The sequence below is a fragment of the Canis lupus genome, chromosome 28 (genome assembly GCF_011100685.1).
Source record: "Canis lupus familiaris isolate Mischka breed German Shepherd chromosome 28, alternate assembly UU_Cfam_GSD_1.0, whole genome shotgun sequence".
Classification (NCBI taxonomy): Eukaryota; Metazoa; Chordata; class Mammalia; order Carnivora; family Canidae; genus Canis; species Canis lupus.
Genome location: NC_049249.1, coordinates 28065154 through 28088721, shown reverse-complemented (window position 1 = coordinate 28088721; position 23568 = coordinate 28065154). Strand labels below are relative to the sequence as shown.

Below are 23568 nucleotides of genomic sequence, written 5' to 3'. Positions count from 1 at the left end.
CGTGAAGTTACTGTGGCTGAGTTCAAAAAGGGTGTTGCCTGTGTTCTCCTCTAGGATTTTGATGGAATCTTGTCTCACATTTAGATCTTTCATCCATTTTGAGTTTATCTTTGTGTATGGTGAAAGAGAGTGGTCTAGTTTCATTCTTCTGCAGGTGGATGTCCAGTTTTCCCAGCACCATTTATTGAAGAGACTGTCTTTCTTCCAATGGATAGTCTTTCCTCCTTTATCGAATATTAGTTGACCATAAAGTTGAGGGTCCACTTCTGGTTCTCTATTCTGTATCATTGATCTATGTGTCTGTATTTGTGCCAGTACCACACTGTCTTGATGACCACAGCTTTGTAGTACAACCTGAAATCTGGCATTGTGATGCCGCCAGCTATGGTTTTCTTTTTTAAAATTCCCCTGGCTATTCAGGGTCTTTTCTGATTCCACACAAATCTTAAAATAATTTGTTCTAACTCTCTGAAGAAAGTCCATGGTATTTTGATAGGGATTGCATTAAACGTGTAAATTGCCCTGGGTAACATTGACATTTTCACATTGTTAATTCTGCCAATCCATGAGCATGGAATATTTTTCCATCTCTTTGTGTCTTCCTCAATTTCTTTCAGAAGTGTTCTATAGTTTTTAGGGTATAGATCCTTTACCTCTTTGGTTAGGTTTATTCCTAGGTATCTTATGCTTTTGGGTGCAATTGTAAATGGGATTGACTCCTTAATTTCTCTTTCTTCAGTCTCATTGTTAGTGTATAGAAATGCCACTGATTTCTGGGCATTGATTTTGTATCCTGCCACGCTACCAAATTGCTGTATGAGTTCTAGCAATCTTGGGGTGGAGGCTTTGGGTTTTCTATGTAGAGTATCATGTCATCGGCGAAGAGGGAGAGTTTGACTTCTTCTTTGCCAATTTGAATGCCTTTAATGCCTTTTTGTTGTCTGATTGCTGAGGCTAGGACTTCCAGTACTATGTTGAATAGCAATGGTGAGAGTGGACATCCCTGTCTTGTTCCTGATCTTAGGGGAAAGGCTCCCAGTGCTTCCCCATTGAGAATGATATTTGCTGTGGGCTTTTTGTAGATGGCTTTTAAGATGTTGAGGAATGTTCTCTCTATCCCTACACTCTGAAGAGTTTTGATCAGGAATGGATGCTGTATTTTGTCAAATGTTTTCTCTGCATCTAATGAGAGGATCATATGGTTCTCGGTTTTTCTCTTGCTGATATGATGAATCACATTGATTGTTTTACAAGTGTTGAACCAGCCTTGTGTCCGGGGATAAATCCTACTTGGTCATGGTGAATAATTTTCTTAATGTACTGTTGGATCCTATTGGTTAGTATCTTGTTGAGAATTTTTGCATCCATGCTCATCAGGGATATTGGTCTGTAATTCTCCTTTTTGGTGGGGTCTTTGTCTGGTTTTGGAATTAAGGTGATGCTGGCCTCATAGAACGAATTTGGAAGTACTCCATCTCTTTCTATCTTTCCAAACAGCTTTAGTAGAATAGGTATGGTTTCTTCTTTAAACGTTTGATAGAATTTCCCTGGGAAGCCATCTGGCCCTGGACTTTTGTGTCTTGGGAGGTTTTTGATGACTGCTTCAATTTCCTCCCTGGTTATTGGCCTGTTCAGGTTTTCTATTTCTTCCTGTTCCAGTTTTGGTAGTTTGTGGCTTTCCAGGAATGCGTCCACTTCTTCTAGATTGCCTAATTTATTGGTGTATAGCTGTTCATAATATGTTTTAAAAATCATTTGTATTCCTTGGTGTTGGTAGTGATCTCTCCTTTCTCATTCATGATTTTATTAATTTGAGTCTTCTCTCTCTTCTTTTTAATAAGGCTGGCTAATGGTTTATCTATCTTATTAATTCTTTCAAAGAACCAACTCCTGGTTCTGTTGATCTGTTCCACAGTTCTTCTGGTCTCGATTTCGTTGAGTTCTGCTCGAATCTTTATTAACTCTCTTCTTCTGCTGGGTGTAGGATCTATTTGCTGTTTTTTCTCTAGCTCCTTTATGTGTAAGGTTAGCTTTTATATTTGAGTTCTTTCCAGTTTTTGAATGGATGCTTGTATTGTGATGTATTTCCCCCTTAGGACTGCTTTTGCTGCATCCCAAAGATTTTGAACAGTTGTATCTTCATTCTCATTAGTTTCCATGAATCTTTTTAATTCTTCCTTAATTTCCTGGTTGACCCTTTCATCTTTTAGCAGGATGGTCCTTAACCTCCACGTGTTTGAGGTCCTTCCAAACTTCTTGTTGTGATTTAGTTCTAATTTCAAGGCATTATGGTCTGAGAATATGCAGGGGACGATCCCAGTCTTTTGGTATCGGTTCAGACCCGATTTGTGACCCAGTATGTGGTCTATTCTGGAGAAAGTTCCATGTACACTTGAAAAGAATGTGTATTCAGTTGAGTTTGGATGTAAAGTTCTGTAGATATCTGTGAAATCCATCTGATCCAGTGTATCATTTAAAGCTTTTGTTTCTTTGGAGATGTTGTGCTTAGAAGACCTATCGAGTATAGAAAGAGCTAGATTGAAGTCACAAAGTATAAGTACATTATTATCTAAGTATTTCTTCACTTTGGTTATTAATTGATTTATATATTTGGCAGCTCCCACATTCGGGGCATATTTATTGAGGATTGTTAAGTCCTCTTGTTGGATAGACCCTTTAAGTATGTTATATTGCCCCTCTTCATCCCTCACTACAGTCTTTGGGGTAAATTTTAGTTTATCTGATATAAGGATGGCTACCCCTGCTTTCTTTTGAGGACCATTCGAATGGTAAATGGTTCTCCAACCTTTTATTTTCAGGCTGTAGGTGTCCTTCTGTCTAAAATGAGTCTCTTGTAGACAGCAAATAGATGGGTCCTGCTTTTTTATCCAGTCTGAAACCCTGCGCCTTTTGATGGGGTCATTAAGCCCATTCACGTTCAGAGTTACTATTGAGAGATATGAGTTTAGTGTCATCATGATATCTATTCAGTCCTTGTTTTTGTGGATTGTTCCACTGAACTTCTTCTTAAAGGGGAATTTTAAGAGTCCCCCTTAAAATTTCTTGCAGAGCTGGTTTGGAGGTCACATACTCTTTCAGTTCCTGCCTGTCTTGGAAGCTCTTTATCTCTCCTTCCATTTTGAATGAGAGCCTTGCTGGATAAAGTATTCTTGGTTGCATTTTCTTCTCATTTAGGACCCTGAATATATCCTGCCAGCCCTTTCTGGCCTGCCAGGTCTCTGTGGAGAGGTCTGCTGTTACCCTAATACTCCTCCCCATAAAAGTCAGGGATTTCTTGTCTGTTGCTGCTTTAAGGATCTTCTCTTTATCTTTGAAATTTGCAAGCTTAACTATTTAAATGTCGAGGTGTTGAACGTTTTTTATTGATTTTAGGGGGGGGATCTCTCTATTTCCTGGATCTGAATGCCTGTTTCCCTTCCCAGATTAGGAAAGTCTTCAGCTAGGATTTGTTAAAATACATATTCTGCCCTCTGTCCCTTTTGGCGCCCTCGGGAACCCCAATTAAACATAGGTTTTTCTTCCTCAGGCTGTCGTTTATTTCCCTTAATCTATCTTCATGGTCTTTTAATTGTTTGTCTCTTTTTTCCTCAGTTTCCCTCTTTGCCATCAACTTGTCTTCTATGTCACTCACTCGTTCTTCCACCTCGTTAACCCTCGTCGTTAGGACTTCTAGTTGGATTGCATCTCATTCAATTGATTTTTAATTTCTGCCTGATTAGCTCTAAATTCTGCAGTCATGAAGTCTCTTGAGTCCTTTATGCTTTTTTTCTAGAGCCACCAGTAGCTGTATAATAGTGCTTCTGAATTGGCTTTCTGACATTGAATTGTAATCCATATTTTGTAACTCTGTGGGAGAGAGGACTGTTTCTGATTCTTTCTTTTGAGGTGAGGTTTTCCTTCTAGTTATTTTGCTCAGTGCAGAGTGGCCAAAAGCAAGTTGTATAGGGAAAAGGAGAAAAAGAGAGGAGAGAAAGAAGGGAAAAAAAGAGAAAAAGGAAAAAAAAGGATGAAAAAAAGAAAAAAGTGAAGAAAAAAAGAAAGAAGGGAAAAAAGGGTGGGGGAAGGAAACAAATCAAAAAGCAAAACAAAAAACAAAAAAACAACAAACAAAAAAAAAACTCGGGGGAGTATCTTCTGATTCTATATACTTTAAGTCCCTTGACTTCCCCTGGAACTTGTCCATCTAGTTGGTCTTCTGGGGGAGGGGCCTGTTGTGCTGATTTTCAGTTGTTAGCACTTGGGGGAGCTGCTCTGCCCCCTGCCTGGTGCAGGGCTCAGTGGGGGTTGTTTACCCCGTGAGGCCCCAGGAGGAACAACCGCAGTGGCAGCGGCCAGCTCTGGAGCCCTGGATTCAGCTCCCACAGTCACTACGGAGCTCTCTGCAGGGCCTGGATGCTCAGCTCGCGGCAGGAGCGTCCTTGCTGTCCTGGGCCCTTCCGGCCTCTGCCTGTCCCGGGGGGAGGCCGGATCCTGGGCTGTGTCCCGGTGCCCTGTGCTCTAGGGCCTGCGCTGTTGGATTCATGCTCCCGGCCGCGCAGCCCCCTCCGGAGCCGCCGCCCAAGCCCCTCCGAGCTGCTCCTGGAGCCACGCAGCCCCCTCCGCACGGAGCCTCTTCCTCTGCCCGAGCCCCTCCGAGCTGCTCCCGGGTCCCGCCGTGCGCGCTGCAGCCCTCCAGGGAGCTCGGTGCACTCTCCCCGGCGGGCAGGTGTCTGTTAGTGTCCCCGGGAGCCCAAGGGCGTACCCGCCCTCCTGGGGTCCTGCACCAACTCCCTGCGAGGCCTTTCCGCCCGGGAAGATTGGTGCAGCTCCTGCTTCTCCGGGACGGGGCTCTCCTGTCCTGGGGACACTCGCCCCAGCCTTAACCGGGCTCCTTGCGGGGCCCCTCGCCCTTGGATGCCTTTTGTTTCTTTATTTTTTTTTCCCCCGTCTTCCTACCTTGATAGAAGCACGAACTCTTCTCACTGTAGCATTCCAGCTGTTCTCTCTTTAAATCTCAGGCCGAATTCATAGATTTTAAGGATAATTTGAAGGTTATCTAAGTAATTTGGTGGGGACAGGTGATTTGGAGACCCTACTCTTCCGCCATATTGCCCCTCCTCCCTCCAATTTCTCTTTCATTAAATTTAACCCTAAATATTTTTTATGCTATTGTAAATGAATTTGTAGTCTATGACCTAATTTCACTTATTAGTTCTAATAGTTGTTTTGTAGATTTCATAGGATTATTCATGTATAAGATTATGTTATCTGTAAATGACCATTTTTTTCTCCTCTCTTTCCAGTCGTTATGCCTTCCTTTTTTCTTGTGTTATTACCCTGACTGTACCTACCCTCCAATGTAATACTGAATTGAAATGGTAAAACATAAATCCTTCCTTGTTCCTGATCTTAGGTAGAAAACATTTGAGTATTATGTTACCTGTAGATTTTTGTAGATGCTTATAATCAGGTTTAAGTGTCCCCTTGTATTTTTAGTTTATTCAAGGACTTTGATCATGAGTAGATGTTGGAGGTTTTTCCTTTTGTTTTTTGTTTTTGTTTTCTTAATATGGTAAATTATATTGATTCCTGGCTGCTTAAATCAAACTTAAATTCCTGGAAATCAACTCCACTTGGTTCTGATTATTATCCTTTTTATATATTGTTCAGTTGAATTTCCTAAAAATTTTTTTAGGAAATTTTTTATGTGTTTGAACATTAGAATATTAATCTATAGTTCTGCTTTCTTGTTTTGTGTTTGTTTGGATTTGGGATAGCATTGGCCTTACATATGATTTGGGAAGATTCTAGGCAAGATTGGTATTATTTCTTCCTTGAGAATTCACCAACAAAGCAGTCTAGACTGGGAGTTTGGGGTTTTTTAGGGGCAAGGAGGGAGATTTATGAATTTTATATATTTAGTTAAATATGGCAGTTTTCAAAATTTCTGTCTTGGGGTTTTGTCATTTGTATCTTTTGAGGAAATTTTTCCAGTGCATCTTTCTAAGTTGTCAACTGTATTGGCATAAAATTGTCCAAAATATGGCCTAATTCTCTTAATGTCTGTAGATTTTATAGTGATAGTCCCTCTTAATTGATTTTAATAGATGTCTTTTCTTTTTTTCTTTATGAGTCTAGCCTAGAGGGTTATCAGTTTTATTATTTCATTAATCAGCTCTCATGATTGGTTTCTCTATTTTTATATTTCATTGATTTCTGCTGTTTGTTCTAGCTTGAGATTTCTGATTTAAGATAGGAAGTAAGATCACTAATTTTGGATTTTTTGAAAAGCTGAAATGTATCATTTCCTAGTAAACACAGCTTTAGTTGCATCCTACAGATTTTAATAATTTATAATTTCATCATTCCATTCAGAAATGTTTTTTTCTTTTTATTCCTTCTTTGACCATGAATTATTTAGAAATGTATTACTTTACTTTCCAAATATTTGGGGTTTTCCTAGTTATCTTATTTTTAGTTGATTTCTAATTTAATTCCATCCAGAGAATGTATCTTGAATTTCAGTCTTTTAAATTTATTGACACTTGTTTTATGACCTAGCACATCCTGGTGAACTTAACACATGCACTTGAATGTGTGTTTATCATTATTAGGTATCATGTTCTTTAAATGTCACTTATATCAGGGATGATGTTCAGATCGTCTTTGCTTATTTTTTCCTGGTTATATTGGTTGCTGAGAGAAGGGTGGAGAAACAGGTTACAACTCTGATAGCTGGTCAGGTATAGGAATAATTGCATAGGGACATGCATATGAGGTTAGGAGTAATTGTGACCATACTTAAAACCTACCACAGGGTTCATTTTATCTATTATGTTTTTGTATATATTTAAAATTTTCCATAATAAAAATTTCAAAACTAAAACCTCTCAGGGTAATGAGATGTCACATATTTCAGATATATTCATGCAGATGTATAGAAAATATTTGGAATTTCTAGTTTATTTTTACCTCATCATTTAAAGAACTGTATTTTGACGTTTTACAGTTACATGGTATATTTAATTTTAAAATATAGATACATGTGGGGGGGGACAATTATATATTTTTGGCTATTTTGTTTAAAAATAGTTTCATCCCAATGAACATGTCAGTTTTGTTCCAGAAGTCATGATATCATTTGGATAGTCTTATATAAAAAGACTTGTAAATTTATGAAGTAGAAATTTCACATAAAAATTTTTTGTATGATATTCATTTGTAAATGCTTTGTTTCGTCAGGTTTTTAATTAGGAGGTGTTTTTATAATCTTGCTGTTAGAACTTAAATTTTTAAGTTACTGTTTCAGAGAAGGCTATACCTATAATCCCAAAATTAGATAGGTCAGCACTGTGAGTTTAGAAGGAAACAAAACAATCTTAACAAGAAAAGAGGCAAAAAAAAATAGTATCCTTCATTCAGTTCCCTTCATAAGTTATGAAATCAATAGCATCAGTAGTAAAAAGGGGGACAGGCAGTAATGTACTATCTACACCTATTGTTACTCCTGAAAACCTTATTCTTTTCCATCTGGAATGTTCACTTCAAGAATCATTTGAAATAAGAAAAGCAAAGGGAATAATATGATTGATATATAGAAAATAAGTCAGTTATACAGAACCTATACTGGCTTCAATTCCTTCTCAACCCCATCCACCCAACCTCTATTCCATGTTAAGAACAAGGCGTAAATCACGAAGAACACATTCCAGGTGTTTTTAAAATTTATAGTTCTCAGACTCCTACAGTTTAGCTTTTTTGCCCATTTGGTACTATTAACTTTCTCAGAGCATTTTACATTGTAAATTCTTTAGCTTCATTCAGTACTCTGTATATTAAGAATATATTTAGGGGTGCCCGGGTGGCTCAGCTCGTTAAGTGTTTGCCTTCTGCTCAGGTCATGATCTCAAAGTCAAGCTCACATTGGGCTCCCTGCTCAGTGGGGATCCTGCTTCTCCCTCTCCCTGCTGCTCCCCTGCTTGTGCTCTTCTTCTGTCAAATAAATAAAATCTTTTAAAAATGAAAGAATATGTTTGTGGATCTGAAAGAATGTATTCTTAAGGGGTTTTTTAAAAGTAAGAACCACTATTAACATTATAAGGTGATTATTTACCATATCATAAGGCAAGAATTAAATGTTTTTTGGAGGCTTAAACACATATGTTTTTTGGAAAGGTTGTTCTTTGTTCGTAAACCTTTAGATAATCAAAAACTTAACTACATTTCCTATTTCTTGAGCATAATGTGATTAAGATTTTCCTTAATCTAAAAGCAACTTTACAAAATCTAGTAACATATTTAAAAAACAATGCCCAGTTAGGTCTCTTTTACTGGTCAACACCATTAGGTTGGAGAATTGAATTTCTGGTTTTTAAAGTGGGGTTTATTTATTAAAGCAGTACAGACAGTAATATATTTGGATATTAGCAGGTTATTTGGCAGTCCGTCATGAGACCTCTTGAAGACCAGAACTAAGAAACATGGGCTGAATGATAATACAATTAGACTGATTTGTAACTTATTTAACTCAATTAACACAGATTGAATTCTTGTCCTCTAGAAGGATATAGCTAGCATTCAGTCCTTTTCTTTTTTTTAAGCGTAATTTAAATGACATAACATGTTGTATTGTCTTTCTAGTTCACAGACGTGAATCTGGGACACATATTCTGATAAATCAGGTGACATTTGTTTAGAAAAATGATGTTGATAAGTTAGAAAAGGATCTCATTAATAAGATACCTGTTACTAAACAAATGTAAACTCTTTTCCTTTGTCCCCCCAAAAAGATAATTTAACAATACATCATAAAAAAAGAGGTTCCAAAGCACATCTAATGACGTAGAACGTATTTCCCATTATATATCAGAAAAGCAAGATTCAGAATTATATTCATAATGGGATCTCAATTTTGTGTTAAAATATATATATTAGAAAGTATACAACAATTCTGGATGGTATGCTTAGGAGAAGTTTTCCAAAAGGAAATTTTGGAAAAAGGAAAAATTTTGCCTATTTTCCAAATTTTCTACAGTGAGTCTAGAGACACATTGGAGATAAAGTGTTTAATGTTTGAACCACAAATTTGCAGTCTGTGCATGTTAACTTATATTGTCACAATAAAGATCTCCTCTTTTATTTGTCTCTAAAAATAGTCGCCTTGGTACAAAAGTCAGCCTTAGCTACAGAGGACTAATATTTTCTCACTCCTCTATCATGAATCCATTTACTGTTTTCATTTTTTTCTCTTTTATCAAAGGTTGAATTAATAAAAGGGAATTTACAAAGTGTCGGACTTACACTTCGTCTTGTCCAGTCAACTGACGGGTACGCTGGGCATGTCATAATTGAGACTGTGGCCCCAAACTCGCCTGCTGCACTTGCAGATCTTCAACGGGGAGACCGGCTGATTGCTATTGGAGGTAATTATGCTAATATGTGATACACTTTACATTTATGGAAAAATTAGAGAGCAAATGTGGGAGTTTTCCTTATCTCATTCTTTCTGTGAGCACATGTTACTTTTATAATGAATAGAGAATAACTTTATTAAAAATAAAAATCTGAAGGAACCCTTAATTTAAAACACCAATTCCATTTTAGTCCTAATGTATAAATCTTTAAAATACTTCATCTTTAGACCACTCTTTGGTAAACTTCTCTAATTTTCCTTTCTGTCCCACCTTTTTTTCCTCTAGTATGGAAGAAAGGGCAGGTCAGTAGTTCCTTCTGTATAACTACCACCATAACTAGTCTGGCCCTAAAATTGATGGTATTAGCACTATGACATAGGACTAGATAATGAGCATGAGAGGGACTAATATTTTTTGTCGAAGGGGGCATACTTGAACTGTCCTGTGGCCCCATATTGATGGCTCTGTATTGTCCCTGATCGGCCAGCCATTTATTAATATGCAGTCATTAGGATACAGCCCAAATCACTATTGCTGGTGGAAGAATGTGTCACCTGCATGCCTTCCTATCAGTTGGATTGATAACTACATAAACTCTGTTGATAGGCAGATTATTTGCTTGGATATTTATGAACAAGCAGTAGGACTCCCTATAAGCACCAATGGGGAAAAAGTCCAAAACTTTGCAGACCTTTGTAGTACCTGGCACCCCCTTCTAGACTTGTCAAGAGATTTATTGAATACATGGTTGGTCATGGCTGTGCTTCCAAAGACAATGTGATATATTCTCTCACAGCTAAGATAATAAATAACAAGGTAGATCAGTTCCTAAAGTAGAGTTTTTCCTTAGTTACATGTTAAACTTTTGATTCAAACCCTCATGACAGTAAAATAATGAAAATAATTTAGTGCACACTTAGAAGCCCAACTAAGTCCTTATTTTCACATGGAAATCCCTCTGATATGTCATAGTGCTTCTCAAACCTTCTATGTATTCTAGTCACCCAGACATGGTGATGAAATATGGATTCTATTTCAGTAGACCTGGACAGAGGCCCAAGATTCTGCATTTCTAACAAGCCCCCAGATGCTGCTGCTGTTCATAGATACTTAGGATAGCAAACCCATGAAATAGACCACCTCTGTTACATGTTTTTTTCTGCTGTTCATAGATACTTAGGATAGCAAACCCATGAAATAGACCACCTCTGTTACATGGTTTTTTAACATAAACATAGCAGTTACTCTCCCTCAACTAAATACTATAATTCAGTATAAATTTTTTATATCTACACCTACTCTTGTTCTGGTTTCACCTACAGGATATAATTTTTTTCTTTTTTATGTTCTTTTACGAATTTTTTTGTTTTCAGTTACATGTGTAGTAAATATTCTCAAAAATAGATATTCCCCCCAAAAAAAGCATAATAAATGTCTACAGAGTGGAAAAAGTAAAATGCCACTTTGTGGCTAACATTTATAAAAACAAAATATTTACTGAGATAACGGACAAATACATATTTATTTTTAGAGCTGTAATTTGTTTATATGGGTGTATAATTTTTTAAATAATCCATAATGAGATTGGTGGTAGCTGAAATAAGATTGACAAAATGCTTAATATATTTGAAGCTCAGTGATGGAATTAATTTTTCTATTTCCTCTACTTTTGTGTTTATTTGTAACATTGCAAAGAAAAGGAATCCACATTTGGCCAACTAGCCCTAAGAAAGACAGTGATGGTCTCCACAAAGCTCCTGGTGATTAGGGAAGAGATGAGGGCAGGTGTTAAGTCCCAAAGAATGAGTTTAGATTGAGTTGAAGTTTTCCCTACTACAGCTCAGTAGACGGACTTATTTTTCATTTGTACATATGTCAGACTATAATTTTGCTGGAATATAGTGTGGCTAGAGGGAAAGAGCAGGCTGGATGAATCATGGAGAGAGCCACATTAGAAAGCTCTGGCTTTCAGTGTAATGAGTTTGTACACTAAAGGTTTTCAAGTCAAAGCTTTAGGAAAACTGGGGAGCAGTATGTTTGGTGATTAAAACAGGGAAGGGGTCTGAGGGGTCACAGCAAGGTGCTGTTGATTCTTGTAATTGAAGCCAATGACCAGGTGAATCGGAACAGGAGAGGAAAAGGACTTAAAACTGATAGAACAAAGAGCTGCTTAGATCTGGGGGTCAGGGATCCCTGGGTGGCGCAGCGGTTTAGCGCCTGCCTTTGGCCCAGGGCATGATCCTGGTGACCTGGGATCGAATCCCACGTCGGGCTCCCGGTGCATGGAGCCTGCTTCTCCCTCTGCCTGTGTCTCTGCCTCTCTCTCTCTCTCTCTCTTTGTGACTATCATAAATAAATAAAAAAAAATTTTAAAAATAAAAAGATCTGGGGGTCAGCGGTCTCTGAGGTGCAAATTGGGTTAATTGGGAGGATGGCAAGTTAATTCACATAGTGAGGGCCAGAGAGTGAAGCTCAGAGATGGGTCTTAACTACGCTGAATTTGTTAGGTTGAAGAAACATCTTAAGTGCTGATCTCGGGAAGTAGTTATGGATGTAGGACTAGGATGAAGAAGAGGGGAAACCAACCAAAGGAAACATTGAACATTGCTGCCACTGAGGTGGATGTGATCCAGGGAGAAAGCAAAAAGGGAGAGAATTACAAGAACAGGACATACAAAACTATAAGGACGTTTGCATACAAGGAGCAGATATAGGTGGAGAAAAAGGAGAGGTGGTCAGAACCAAATTAGTACAGTGTTGTGAAAACCTAGAAAAGGGCTTTAAAGGGGAAGAAGGAAGAGAATAAAAATATGAGCCAGGATAGCTTATGGAGCAAAGTCCTGAAGGAGATGGGGAGTAGGATCCAAAATACAAGCAAAAGGCTACGTCGTCCTGAGATAGGTTCATACTAAAAACGGCCAGGAGGAAAGTGGTGGCTGCTTGGTGATCTCTTCAGTCAATAAGGACATATCACCCGCAGAATAAAAGCCAGCAGGGAGGATAGGCTTCAGGGGAACAGGGAGTTTTTGAAGCTGGGGTTTTGGAGACTTAGTTGTTTAGAGACCAGAAATAATTCAGAAGAATGCTCCTGCAGCATTGAATGCCTTTCTGAAGATGGTCAGCACTAGATCCCCGTGGTACTCCCAGGAGCAGAAAAGTGAGATGGGGCTAGCAAGCTGGGATCAGAAAGCCAGTTAGACACATGAGGAAAAAGGGCCAGGGCAAAAGAATCTGAAATATTGATGTGAACATCAGTGAAATCTTGAGACCAAGGTTGGGGAGAAAATCGAGTGATATCAGACCAGGAATAATTGGGCCTGGAAACTACCACAAAACAACCAGTTAGCAGAAAGCATTGTGCAAAGTGGGAAATAGACCATGAGCAGGGATGAATTGTGAGTAAAAGACCTTGGTGGAGAGAATTGTAAGTGATAACCAAGTCTAAAGCATGATCTTGCCTCAACCACTGAGGTAGCAGAAGATAAACGTTGAGGAACTCTGAAGTCAGTTGGGGAGATGGGGCTGATGTTTCTCTGTTTGACTGATTGACTTAGACCTTTGGAAAGCAAAGACCCTTTCTTACCTTTTTCTAAGTCCTACTTCGGTAAGGACTGTTTGGGGAGGGGTAAGGAGCAGGCAGGAAACAAATAGAGCCTATAAAGATAACACTTAGAGTCTCTCTGGAAGACTCCACCAGAAACTGCTAGCTTGGATTGCCTCAGGGAAGGGACTGTGTGGTTGGGAAATAGGGGTGGAAGGGAGATTTTACACTCTATATTTTTCTGTACCTTTTGAATTTCACACTGTGTTAATGTAGCCACCTATTAGAACATTATAAAATGAAAATTAAGCTGTTATTATCGATGCAGATAGTAACCAGCTTTAAATTGCTGTTTAAAGCAATTTATGCTTTCCTTGTTCTTTCTGATCCTGATAAAAGGATTAGTTTGATGAGTAGGGCTAATAAAAAAATATGTAAAAGAGTCCACTATTTATAATACAGTATTTTGCTAAGTTTACTTCAAGCATCAGTCTCTGAATTTGATCATTCACCACATTTCTGTATTGCTTTTCCATAATCATGAACTAATGGCAGTTACATTCAGCAAATTCAGGTGATTTTCATGGCAGTTACATTCAGCAAATTCAAGTGATTTTCATGGCAGTACTTCACATGTTTTTCCTCTTAAAACCTTCAACAGGTGTGAAAATCACATCTACCCTACAAGTGTTAAAGCTGATCAAGCAGGCCGGGGACCGGGTCCTGGTGTATTATGAGAGGCCTGTCGGCCAGAGCAATCAAGGTGCAGCACTGCAAGATAATTTTGGACAGTTGGAAGAAAACTTTCTATCAAGCTCATGCCAACCAAACTATGAAGAAGAAAGCACTGGGTTGGCAGTAGATGCTGAAAATAGAGATTTGGATTCTGAATTTGAAGACCTGGCAAGTGATGTAAGAACACAGAATGAGCTCAAAGACGAGGTTCCATCAGTAAGTCACAGCCCCAAACGTACGCCAACAACACTTTCTGTTAAACCCCTTGGAACAATATCACCAGTTTTAAACCGTAAATTAGTTGTAGGAAGTCACCTACCACCACCAAAACCTCCATGTAAAGAGGGAAATAAACCCTTGGCCCTAAAAGCTTCTGAGATAACAGATCCAACACAAGTGTCAAAACCCACCCAAGGATCCACTTTCAAACCACCCGTGCCACCACGACCACAAGTGAAAGTTCCTTTGCCTTCTGCTGACCCCCCAAATCAGACAGAACCAGATGTTCTCACTGAAAAGCCAGAAAAGGTGCTGCCTCCTCCTCCTGCAGATAAACCTGCTGAAAAGCAAGCAAAAACTATGGATCACACAGAAGATGTAGCTGCATCTAAGCAATTTTTAGCAAAGCAAGAAGTAACAAGAGATTTTACTTCAGAAAGTTCCTGCCCTCCTAAGGACGGTTCGGATGACCCTCAAATGTGGGAATCCTCAGAAATTCCTTACCGTAATAAGCTAGGGAAATGGACAAGAACCAGAGCAACCTGTTTCTTTGACATAGAAGCCTGCCACAGATACTTAAACATTGCATTGTGGTGCAGAGATCCTTTCAAGTTAGGGGGTCTTATCTGTTTGGGGCATGTTAGCTTAAAACTTGAAGAGGTGGCTTTAGGATGCCTGGCTACATCAAACATGGAATACTTTTCAAAATTCAGATTGGAAGCCCCATCACCTAAGGCAATGGTCACAAGAACCGCACTACGCAATCTGAGTATGCAGAAGGGATTCAATGACAAATTTTGCTTTGGTGACATTACCATTCACTTCAAATATTTGAAAGAAGGAGAACCAGACCAACATGTAGTTACTAACGTAGAGAAAGAAAAAGAACTCCATTTGGTCGAAGAGGTTTCTGCCCTACCTAAAGAGGAGCATTTTGTTGGACAGATGGGTTTAACAGAAAATAAACATAGTTTCCAGGATACTCAGTTCCAGAACCCAACTTGGTGTGATTACTGTAAGAAAAAAGTGTGGACTAAAGCTGCTTCCCAGTGTATGTACTGTGCTTATGTTTGCCATAAAAAATGTCAGGAAAAGTGTCTAGCGGAGACTCCTCTCTGTGGAGCAACTGATAGGCGGATAGACCGGACCCTGAAAAACCTCAGGCTGGAAGGACAAGAAACCTTCTTAGGCCTGCCTCCTCGTGTTGATGCTGAAGCTAGCAAGTCCGTCAATAAAACAACAGGTTTGACAAGACACATTATCAACACAAGCTCTCGTTTGTTAAATTTGCGCCAAGTCTCTAAAACTCGCCTTTCTGAACCAGGAACTGATCTAGTGGAACCTTCACCAAAACACACACCCAACACATCTGACAATGAAGGCAGTGACACAGAAGTCTGTGGTCCAAACAGTCCTTCTAAACGAGGAAACAACACAGGAATAAAGTTGGTGAGAAAGGAGGGTGGTCTGGACGACAGCGTTTTCATTGCAGTTAAAGAAATTGGCCGTGATCTGTACAGGGGCCTGCCTACAGAGGAGAGGATCCAGAAACTAGAGTTCATGCTGGATAAACTGCAGAATGAAATTGACCAGGAGCTGGAACATAATAATTCCCTTGTTAGAGAAGAAAAAGAAACAACTGAATCAAGGAAAAAATCCCTTCTTTCTGCTGCTTTATCTAAATCAGGTGAAAGACTACAAGCTCTAACACTTCTCATGATCCACTACAGAGCAGGCATTGAAGATCTTGAATCTTTAGAAAGTCTGTCTTTAGACCAGCACTCAAAAAAAATAAGCAAGTACACAGATGATACAGAAGAAGATCTTGATAATGAGATAACCCAACTAATAGACTCCCAGCCGTTCAGCAGCATATCAGAGGATTTGTTTGGCCCATCTGAGTCTGTTTAACAAACCGCTGATTTAAACTTTCGAGTGATTGGGGGAAAGTTGCATCTTAAGTACCATGTGTAAGCCCTCTTCTAATGCACTTCAGCCTGCTTCTCCACAGCAATTTGCTTGTGTAAGAACAAGAGTGAAAAAGGTTGTTTTTCAGGAAAAACATGACCAGCTCACTAAATTGGTTGTTTCAGATTGCATTTATAGCTATGCTTTTTTGGGTTTATACTGGGAATTTATTTTTACTAATTTATTTTTAACTTTTTCTAATTATGTAATTATGTAAGCTAACTTTTCATGTTTATGTACATGTGATGTCTCATTGTGTTATTTTCCTTCATCTTAGTTTTTGAATGAGTGTTAAATAGGATACTGTCCAAATTCTTGAAGATTTTCATTTCCATCACGGTTATAACAAGTTTGCTGCATGCCCAAATCGACAACAGCAATCATTGAGGGAACAGGTTTTGAGTCTTTGTGTTAGGAAGTTTGTCATCTCTACTTGCTTGAGATTTTTGATATTTTGGGGCTTGGGGGCGGTTTTTTTGTTTTTGCCAAATGTGACATAAAAGCAGATGCTGCGGCTTTAGTCAGTTACACTGATTTAGTAAAAAAAAAAAAAAATAAGTTACATATAGTGCTTGCTTTCTATCCTTCTGTGAATTTTTTTCTAGTTTTTGTGCAGTTTTAGTGAGAATACAGTTATTAATTTGAAGAGGTTGCATTGAAAAAATGTAATAGGGAATAGAGAATGCAGTTGGTCAGTTTTGTAGAGAAGATTACTAAAAACACAGTAACCAGTAGGATTTTGAAATATAATCTTTCAATATATTGATGCTTTCTCCTTTTAAATGGAAGTTCTGAATATTTATGATTTTCATCTTCAGTTCTCCCATGGGAAATAAAGCATGTCAAGGATAGAGTTTCAGAGAACTGTTCTTAAAATGACCGTGTTGATAACTGGGTTTGGCTCTTTTGTTTTAGGAACATATTCATGCAGGAGGGTGTTATGAAAGAAAGGAATCATGCAGGATAGATTTATTGCTTTTCTGACATGCTGCCCGTTGAAGGAATGGTGGTCATTCTGAACACTTCTGTAGTTCAGATGGTCTTTTGTTTAAAAAAAGAAAATAAAAATTAACAGTATAGATACATAGGAATTGGGATCAGTTCTTTGATAATGAAGATCTGTTCTGATACTCCGTCCATTGTATGGACTCCAGGAACACATGACTGAGGGAAAACATGAGAGCATGACCTCTGTGTTGGTATACCATACAAGTTTTGGCCTTTTACATGTCTATTTTCCTTTTGTAGGTAACTACTATGATAATTGACATATAGTAAAGACTGACATGAATTTAAAGCTAGGTGGGACAGTTTTGATGGACAGCAGAAAGAAGCATAGTAGAAGAGTAAGGGTTCCAGCCCAGGACTCCAGACAAGAGCTTAAGATCAAGCTCTTCCACTGGCCATTAATGAACTCTGTAACCACAAGAGGGTTCCGTGCGGCAGTCTCCCCAGCTCCAAAGTAGGAATAAACAATACTTTAACTACCTCACAGGATTGTTGTGAGGAGAAAACAGAACTGCGAAAGTGCTCTAAACAGTCAAAAGCTATTCAAAAAAAGGTATGACTCATATGGGGGGGAGGGGACAAAAACAATTTTGAGGGCAGAAAAGTTATTCCACTTTTAAAATCAATAGCCAGTTCTCATTCTTGCTGTTTTATTGAGTGAAATGTTAGGAAGAACCTTTATTGGCCAAGTTGATAACAAAACTATATCTGTGTATCCCCTTTTTTTGTTGCTAAGCATGCTTGCATTTTAAAAGAACACTGCTGTAGAAGTCTTTATATACCAACTTCTCTGAAAGCTAAAAAAAAAAAAAAAAGGTTCTGTAACGTGCTTGAAACAATCTGCCCAATGGAATAACCAACTTTTATCTTATGAAAAATAACTTACCAATGATGACCTGGAAGGCCAATGTCTGTAAGTGGCTGGTGTGTATGGATGGATGACACCACAGAAGTTTTAGTGACATCCAAGCATGCTGCTGAAACCGATGCATTTGAAAGAGCTGCAGAAATAACGCAAAATTTTGGTTTCATAAAAATCTACTCCTGTTTTAAAAGTATTTAACTCTGTAGAACCACAATTATGAAAAGCTCAGTAATGCTGCTAATGATATTTGTAAAATCTACCTTTAATGTAGTGCAATATTTTTATATCTACTGGGACAGGCAGTAGAGGCATCACAGTTGTGCTTTAGTGCAGGGGAGGGGGGGGAAATCACTCCAAACAGCCTAGGGGATAGTGAGGTGTAAGGCTTCCATGAAAACAGTTGTATTCTATTACATTCCTGATGTAATCTTGCTGCCATGCTATGTTATCAATAGCTAAAAAATAATAAAAAAAACTACCACAGAAAACAAGAATATCTTCATTTGCTGACATCTGAAAGAGGTGATTGCTGCATCTCTCTGGAATTACTGCCTGGTTGAATTTGGCAATCAAGCTCTTCACAAAATGCCCTTTTGCTAAACAAAATTGCTATTTTGAAATTTGCCTAAAAGCATTAAGTTCTGGTTTTATGGTTGTTTTTGTAAGCTGTTAAATATCAGATGTATGGATTGGCCCTGCTATTTATTAGGAATTAGACTGCTTTCTGTATTTCTGGTATTTAGGTGAAGAACTAGATTAGACAATCAAGCTGAACAACATTTTGGCATTATTTTGATAGCAGAATTAATATGCTACATTTCCTAATATCAAACCCTGTACTCTTGAGTATCAGAGTATCTGAGATCCTATTGGCCACTTTATGATTTTGAGAGAGAAAAAAAAAGCTGAAAATTGGAGGGTACTGTCAAGTTCTAAATTTATCTGGATTTTTTGAAAGGCAGTTTGAAAATAACTTGGCTATTGCTTATAAAGATAAGATCTTAATTTCCCTAAAAGTGAATAAATTTAAAATCACTTTAATTTAAAAATGTATTGTCTTTCTTTCTAAATTGAGATAATAACTTTCCTTTATTTAAAAGGGTTGGGGAAGGTTTAGAGCCCCTCTGAGTAAAACTGCCATTCTTTCTCACACCTGTGAATCTCATGCCTGAAAGTACACACCCTGAGTTGTGTAGATTCCAGGGCCCTGTGGGCTCACCTTGTGGAAGAGCTTAGTTACTTCTGTCAGAGTTATTTGTTCACAACAGTCAGGAAAACAGTCTAACTTGAGAAATGCAAGAATAACTTACTGGGCTTTTCCACATTGACACCATGGGACTAGTTACAGATTTCAATTTAAAGCCAAAAAGTAGGGTTCAGACTAACCTGAATTTTAACTGATGCCTGCAAGCAGAGAAGAATAGTTTTTAATTAGATATTCACAGTCAAAACAATACCTCATGCATGTTATTCCATTGATCATGTCTGGCTTATAAAGGAATACAAACAGGCACAGTAGTGTTCAGAAGATTTATTAAGGAAACTAGCTAAAACATGTAAGCACATACACTTAGCAGTTGAAAGAATTGAATATTCTTTGCTACCTCATTTATGTTTTTGTATCTATTTTGGTAGGTACAAACATAACCCACCGCTGCTCAAGAAAACATTCAGGGAGCTGTATGTTCACAGTTCTGATACACACATTAAAAGAAAAAAAGCCTCACTTCACAGTCTTGCTAACCTCAGAATATTAGTCATATAAAAGACCTTGCAATTTTTTCCCCTCTCAAATAAAAATGATACTTTTGCTCCCAAAACAGTTCTGAAAAACTCATGTCTTTTACGTTCTCTCTAGAGATCAACAGTGGGCATGCCTCTACCAGTCATTCTTGAAGAACTGAAGGCAAGAATGAGATTGGAATAAATCATTCAGTATTGTATACTGGTCAGGGGGATCCATGAACCCTCTTAAGAGAACTGATCTGTAGCACGTTCTTTAAGGGTCTCCCCAGTGGGAATAGAAAACAGTCCTGCCGTCATACATTAGCCATATGAGAGTGCTTCTAGAGACATCTTACAAAGTCACAGATTTGTGTAAATTGCCCAGTGCAAATATGTGAGTAGGAAACTTCCTTTCTTCCACCACGCTGCACTTGAAAGCCAGATTTCAAATGCTTCGAAGCCCCACATAAAATTTCATAAAGCAAATGGAAACAAAGTACTAGCTAGTCTAAAGTTCTTTGCTCCTTGTCCAAGTTAACAGAAACACAATTTTAACTTAACAAAGTACAGACATTAGGTAATTTTTGTTGATTGCAAAGCTACAGAATTAACAAGTATTAACAAATATCTGAGACATTCTACACTATCTGCACACTCCAATCACATCTCATACAAAACCTGATGTCAACGGACAGTGCTAACACAGTATTTGCTGTTAAATTGAAAAGGCACGTCAATGTTGTCATGCTTAGAAAAACCACATTACACAGCACTAGATGATATAATAATAGACAGTTCTAGATGTTTCTAGGATTTTTCTGAAAGGGAATGTGTCCTGACCTATTATTTTTACCTGTTTTCCTAACGTAATTCAAGATAATTTCATTCCTCCTCCATCTTTACTTAAAATTTGTTTTCACATTGATGTGAACAACCTTCAGAAGTCTAAAAAATAATAATTGCAATTCAAAATTTAATTGGTTCCTAGAAAACACTTGGATGACCTCATAACAGGTCAAGAATGTAGTCTAATTTTTTTGACATAGCAGCTATTAGCCTTTTAAATTTCTAAAAGTTGATGGTATAAGGTATTATCTACCCTCAATTTTCTTTCATTCTAAGACAAGTATATATTTTAAAGGGAACACTAGTTCATAACTTATACTTTTGGGTGCTTTTCTCTGCTTTCAGAACATTTACTATTTTTTCCTATTGGCTTTAGTGTCTGCTGCCAGCCACATGACCTGTAAACATATAATTTACAACCATCTGTTTCCAGGTAGATGATTCCGTAGAAAATTAATGCCAGCTACGATTTATGGGTAAGTCCAAAAAATGACGGCTCAAGTTCCTGTCCTCTGCCTTTGAGATAACTAGACTTTAGCTCATAAATATATTGATAGTAATTACAAGTTAACCCCACTCAATGTCACTACATCATATGCTGTCTTATTTAATTCTATTTTTCAGACTTCCTTCTAGTTTCTCAGCGTTGGAAGTGTCTCGGAGATAATGTGTGCTTTAATTTTAAACACTCATTACCAGTATTCAGAAAAAAATATAAGATTTTTTTGCCCAAGTGTTCATGAATGTAAGTTTTTTAAAAATTATATTTGATTTGGATTCAAATATTTATAGATTTACACTATATCTATTTCGTCAAAATATATTGTATAATATTTAATAAAATCAAATACATAAAATAAAGTTTTCAACACTATTTATACAAACCCCTAGAAAAGCTGCTTTTTCTTTATAAGGCTGTTGGCAATCAATCACAACCACGGAGAAGACTGAATAACCTCTGGTTGTTTTGCTTTCACCAGGGGTGAATGGTATGACTAAGACAGTTCTGGAGGAGTCGTTTCACCGGAAACACGGTTTTATACAATTAAATACTTTGATGACTTTTGAGGATCTCAGTCACTTTCAGATTCTTCATCATCACCGATCGGATACGACTGGATATTATTCTGGGTGTACATTTTGGTCTTAATGGGGCAGTTGTGATCCATGAGAATAGCCTGGAAGAGAGCAAAGTGCAGATACATTAACCCTGTTTCACAAAGATAAAATAACCTACTATTTTCAAGGATTACTAGAGTTGGAAAGCTATAGATTATGCCACCCACTGTCAATCAGTCCGGTGCAACTGCCAGGTGCCTGCAGTGCAACTGCCAGGTGTCTGTCCCAGAAGCCCTGGAGTTCCACATTCCACAGTCTGTGAGGATTCCAGATAACAGAAGGTAGTATAGAAGGGGGTCTCTGCCAGGGGCTACATCATGTAGTCCAGTTAGGGCAACTTGTAAGCTATGAGGCGAGGGCTATGCAGGCTACATTTAGGAAGAGTTCTATTTAGCATCTTGGAATTGGGATGGAGGAGGGGGTCCTGGAGGTCACCCAGTCCAACTGCTGCTCACGGATTTCATGGTGGCAACACCCTTAATAAGATGAACTACACCCTTAACGAGATGAACTTCTGTTGGAAATGGACCTGAGGCTAACTCCCTCCATTGTTTCTATATCTGGAGCCAGTTCCAATTCCAGGCATTTTCACAAAGACCATTGCCACGGCCCCTTAAGTTTTCCTACACTAAACGTCACGTCTTTTTCATAAGTGGCATTTCCACAGCGCCTCTCCCTAAATCCTGAATGTCTTCCCCTAGCTCAAATGTAGAATTTAAAACCAACCAACTCTTAGGAACATAAAAATCTTGTGTCTTCTCGTTACTGAAAACTAAACAGTCCATTGATCCTCAATTGATAAACATCCTCAAAACATACTTGTAATCATTACTCCTCTTGAAAAACGTGCAGACCAAGCATGCTGTCTGCAAATACAGCAGCCCCTTATCATGCCAGGACCACGCAGAGGGTTCTTACTGCAATACCTCAGCTTCATGAGAACTCTATGTGGGAGGCTGATAACTGTCTGTGTAGGCACAGAGGTTAAACAACACGGCCATGGGCATACAGCTAAAATGGGGCAGCGATGCGCCAGCCAGCCTTATGCCAAAGTCGGTTCCCACACTGCTCCATGGTAGAGGCAGAGGAATACAAAACACCATACAACAGGACACTGGTACAACTAAAGGAGATTCTCCTATGAGGTGTGTCTTTTGGAGTTTCCGCTACATAAACTATTCCCCCAATACCTTTTAATGCAGTGTGAAAATCTACATGGAAACCTTTATCTGTTAAAATTTATCTTATGTTAACCTCTTACAACCTATCTTGGTGTTTGTCAGTTACTCCCCGCCCAGGTCTTGTCCCACACATTTGATAACTTCTCTGACTCCACTCAGTGCTAACCCATTTATCGCTTACCAAGAAATTCTAAAATCTGCTTGGGTGATATGTTAAGATAACGACTTCCTTGACCCTCTAAGTCAGGCTGTCAGCTCAGCTTGTCAGCTGCAAATTTAACTTTTTTTTTTTAAATGCTTCGTGCCAAGTGAATTAATATATGTATTTAATAAAGAGCTCAATTTCTAAAACTCAATAACTGAGGCAACAGATGCTGTACACCAGGACCATTCTCCCCATATGGATGTGTCCTTGTTACACAAAAGGTTTAACCCCCGAAGAGATCAACGTCTTACCTCCCCAGGGTAGTGATCCTCAAAGAAACCTAGGAATCACTTGGCGGGGGAGGGGAAGTTAAACATGAAATCCCAGGCCCCTAACCTTTCATGCCAGTGGTGTGTGTCTGTCTACATGCCATGAGAAGCACTGCCTCAGTGAGATGGTATTATCTAGAAGTATAGCAGAGCGGTATGGCTGCCAACAGCTTGCTGGGCACCTGCTCCCATGCCCCTAAGCTCCTATACGAGCAACTCAGTGACTTCATGGCGAGAGAAGGACAGGTGCCACAGCACTTACAGGTGGAATGCTCGCTGTGGGTGAAGTGCTCAAGGACAGCTGTACGGAGGAGATAGGATATAGGCTGAACCTTGAAGGATGGGAAGGATGTCCACAGCAAGAATCATCCACTCAGTGAACCACTATGTAGAACAGGGACATGGGCGCTGCAGTGGTTCCATCAGTTAAGTGGCTGACTTGATTTCAGTTCAGGTCATGATCTCAGGGTTATG

The 23568-nt window shown here is 38.6% G+C and overlaps 2 protein-coding genes across 15 annotated transcripts in view; one reads left to right on the top strand and one right to left on the bottom strand.

Moving 5' to 3' along the window:
* The window catches only part of SLC18A2 (solute carrier family 18 member A2), a 115077-nt gene that overhangs the window by 57013 nt on the left and 34496 nt on the right, over window positions 1-23568 (bottom strand). For 5 of the 7 annotated variants that reach the window (XM_038578921.1, XM_038578920.1, XM_038578916.1 and 2 more), the window contains 4 exons: window positions 21206-21498; window positions 19136-19153; window positions 17771-17885; window positions 9301-9413 (listed from right to left, as the gene is read on the bottom strand). In XM_038578921.1, coding sequence (XP_038434849.1) covers window positions 21394-21498 — 105 coding nt within the window. In that variant the 3' untranslated portion in view covers window positions 9301-9413; window positions 17771-17885; window positions 19136-19153; window positions 21206-21393. Of the gene's footprint in view, window positions 1-7743; window positions 7993-9300; window positions 9414-17770; window positions 17886-19135; window positions 19154-21205; window positions 21499-23568 lie in introns of those variants that run through there. The other 2 variants (XM_038578923.1, XM_038578919.1) reach the window with 2 other exon arrangements.
* PDZD8 (PDZ domain containing 8) overlaps window positions 1-23568 on the top strand; it is a 95006-nt gene that overhangs the window by 64969 nt on the left and 6469 nt on the right. Inside the window, exons 4-8 of one of the 8 annotated variants that reach the window (XR_005380657.1) lie at window positions 9260-9422; window positions 13616-15931; window positions 17125-17437; window positions 20697-20796; window positions 20945-21065. Coding sequence is in view for 1 of the 8 variants with exons in the window: in XM_038578915.1 (XP_038434843.1) it covers window positions 9260-9422; window positions 13616-15819 (2367 nt within the window). In the remaining 7 variants the exon portion in view is untranslated. Of the gene's footprint in view, window positions 1-9259; window positions 9423-13615; window positions 18799-19607; window positions 21066-23568 lie in introns of those variants that run through there. The other 7 variants (XR_005380654.1, XR_005380653.1, XR_005380652.1 and 4 more) reach the window with 7 other exon arrangements.